Raw genomic sequence first — 3,174 nt, 5'->3', positions numbered from 1 at the left:
ACTGTATTACATGTTGCAAAATGTTGATTGGAAGTATTCAGCGCTCGTCAGAGCCATACTCACAGACCTGGGGTGGGGGGATGCTATTGAGGACTGTATGAATGCTGGGAAAGCCCCCAAACCAGGAAGACAGAAGGTGTCTAGGAATGTGTGCAGATGTTATTGGAAGGGCGCAGCTCCCATTGTCCTTCACTTCTGGCAAAAGTTGCTAAGACTGATGTGAGTTTTGTCCTGACATCACATGAAGGACTACACAGTCCTCTCTCCTACTCATATTTTTCATATATATGCCACTTTATACATTTGTCCTTATACGTGTTATAGACTGCCCTATAGTCCATGTTTCAGGATAGACTTCTGAATAAGAGTATAATATTGCAGCATTTTTACAGCAAAGCAAATAGAAATATAATTTTGATTTAAAAATTCTGAAGACACCATAGCTGAGCACTGGTAAAGATGATGCTCACTTATGAATGCCCTCAAGATTGTCATTATATTCATTATTTTAAATATAACTTCCCATACTTTAAGTTGAAAGGAACTTTTTGCTTTCATACTTGATGATGAAAGAAGCATTACAGTAACTCCTGATAAGAAACCAAACTTCTCCTTACTCACTTGTATAAATTATATTGATATAAATAATCCTCTGTTTTATAACACAAATAGAAACTAAATTAGTTCAGTGTATTTAAATTTTCCCCCTAGAAAAGCTTTTTGCTTTTCAGTTCTGTTTATTCCATTTATTATGTGTTCTTTGATTCTGTTCTAAAACAGTTGTTTTCCTTCATGACTTTTGTAATGTACACACTGCATGCTCTTTCCCCTTGTCTTTATGTGTCTTGCAGCAATTGCACATGCTTGGGCTAAACTGGCAGCTGCAACAGCAGATGGGACACACCTTTACAATGGGATAAGGACTGGATTGCCAGGTCTGATGATGTAGCAACGATGCCATCTGGAGGTAAGGTGAGGAGGGGCAGCTGTGTCTTTTGCTCTTCAGCATCACTGAAATATAAAAGCCGTCATCAATATTCCAGTTCATTGTTTTGAATAAGTGTATTTTATTTGGATGTTTCTAAAAACATCATTCATGGTCTTCTGCAAGTTGTATTGCATTGTTCTACTGCAGCAATGATACTTTGATGTGAATTTGCGTTGCACATTTTAGTGGTGTAGCTACCACTATCCTGCTTCAAAGGGATTTTGCAGATCTTTGAGACTAACGGGAAAGACAGAAGTTGGTATCATGAGCTTTCATAGACTTGAGCTGACTTCCTCATTACCTAAGGATTCTATGTGTTCAATTTATGTCAAAAAATTCTGTGTCAAATGTATGTCAAAAAGATTCCTTTTCTAGAATATCAATTTGCAGCAAAGAAAAATCTCTTCCAGAAATCAGAGTATCAGTAAACACTGATTTTTACACTCCACATCCCACATAGGCTAACAGCAGAAGCCTGACATGACCAGCAGATCTACCTAGGGCAGTGATGGTGAACCTTTTAGAGACAAGTGGCCAAACTACAATCCAAAACCCATTTTATTTATCACAAAGCGCCACGTCCCTTGGCATTCTAGTGACAAATTCTAGTGAACTCTGTGTTTGGGACAATGGTGCATGTGCCCATAGAGAGGAGGCTCCAAGGCTCATAGGTTCTGCGACCACTGACCTAGGGTGTGTTTTGTTTTTGAGAATAGATGGATTATGGTTCCATTCCTATCTCACTGGGAAATCCAATGAGAAAAAAGATTATACAAGAAGGAAGGTAGAACTGTAAAACCTGTTCTACCAAATTATCAGAACATTTCATGATTTTGGCTGGAATTCCTTATCAGGAGACATTTATCTGGCTTATAGCTACATCTCTGCAGCTATATTCCTGGTGGTATGAAGATGGCATCTTTGCAGCACCTCCAGCTACTGGGAAAATAGCAGAATATGTCTCCACTGATCCCCCTCTACCAATAACATGGGAACAGCATGTTGGTGCACTTTGCCACTTAAAAGTTAGGTTGGGGAGAATTAGGTCATTATATGGCCATTTAAAAATTCCAGTTTTTACAATGACAAAAACGACAACAACCTTACAATAGCATAAGTTGGATATATTATATCCTACCTCACTAATAGCATGCTATATGAGGACTTTCAGATTTGGAAATTGTCATGTTTTTATCTTTCTGAAGATCAGCATGTTTCATTGATTTCATCTGTAGTTCATCAGCCAGCATAATATAGGGTTGCCAACTTCAGGTGGGCTCTATACCTGCTTTTTTACACTGGCGTGATATGTAGACATTAGCTGGTTAGTATTACATGAGTCTGTATTTCTTATTAATGCTTTTTAAAGGTTAACATTAACATTAACTCAGGTCTATTGGCTGTCTTAATGAGTCAATAGTCAGGTTCACAATAAATAAAATTTTTCCCATTTATTCCTTTTTCTAATACAGACTTATTGTTTTTGTTTGCTGTAGAGCCTTATACCTTTACCAACTGCCTACAGACAGAAATTCAGCATGTGGCTCCGAGAGACATCAAGGCTGACAGACGCTTTGCTGCTGATTTCTGTCTGTTAGTCAGATGCTGAAGATACAGTTTAAAAAGAAAACATAGAGGATCTACATTAAATGTCTACGCCAGTCCAAGAGTGAAACTGGGAAGGAAATATGATTATTTAAGAGCTCAAATGGTAAATAACTTAAATTCTTACTAAGTGCCACTCCTTATACAAACCTTTGAAGGTTATACTTTATACCTCTGTTCTGCAATTGTGAACTAACATAAACTTCAAAAATGACAGGCCTTTGGCAGAACAAGTTTGAAAGCTTTGTGCCTCTTCCTCTTCCTTCATTTATTTATATTGCCCGCCAGCAGTTTTTAAGAAGGCTTCTGTCAAGCTTTTCACACAGCAGTGTTTCAGGTCTTGCTTCCCTTGGCTGGGCAGATGCCTTTTGTTAATTGACAGTGCTCGCGTAAAACCAGCAGTAGTTTTTAAACATATCTGGCCTTCCAAAATAATAGAGGCTCCATTTACCCTTGCAATATGACAGTGGATTCCTATTATACTACCCTTGTGGCATATATGGTGTTAGAAATGAAAAAGAACACACTTCGATGCATCCTGGGAGTACAGCACTGAGCACTTGGTTTTGTGTCTGACGCCT

At 38.2% G+C, this 3,174-nt stretch overlaps 1 protein-coding gene across 2 annotated transcripts in view; it reads left to right on the top strand.

Annotated features, from left to right (window-relative positions):
- Positions 1–902: 902 nt before the first annotated feature.
- The window catches only part of TENM2 (teneurin transmembrane protein 2), a 216,416-nt gene continuing 214,144 nt past the window's right edge, over positions 903–3,174 (top strand). For both annotated transcript variants that reach the window (XM_042452450.1, XM_042452449.1), the window contains exon 1: positions 903–971. In XM_042452450.1, coding sequence (XP_042308384.1) covers positions 955–971 — 17 coding nt within the window. In that variant the 5' untranslated portion in view covers positions 903–954. The remainder of the gene's footprint in view (positions 972–3,174) is intronic.

Source organism: Sceloporus undulatus, chromosome 2 (assembly GCF_019175285.1).
Source record: "Sceloporus undulatus isolate JIND9_A2432 ecotype Alabama chromosome 2, SceUnd_v1.1, whole genome shotgun sequence".
NCBI classification, from domain to species: domain Eukaryota; kingdom Metazoa; phylum Chordata; class Lepidosauria; order Squamata; family Phrynosomatidae; genus Sceloporus; species Sceloporus undulatus.
The sequence above is the reverse complement of the archived record's forward strand: the minus strand, read 5'-3'. Positions and strand labels throughout refer to the sequence as shown.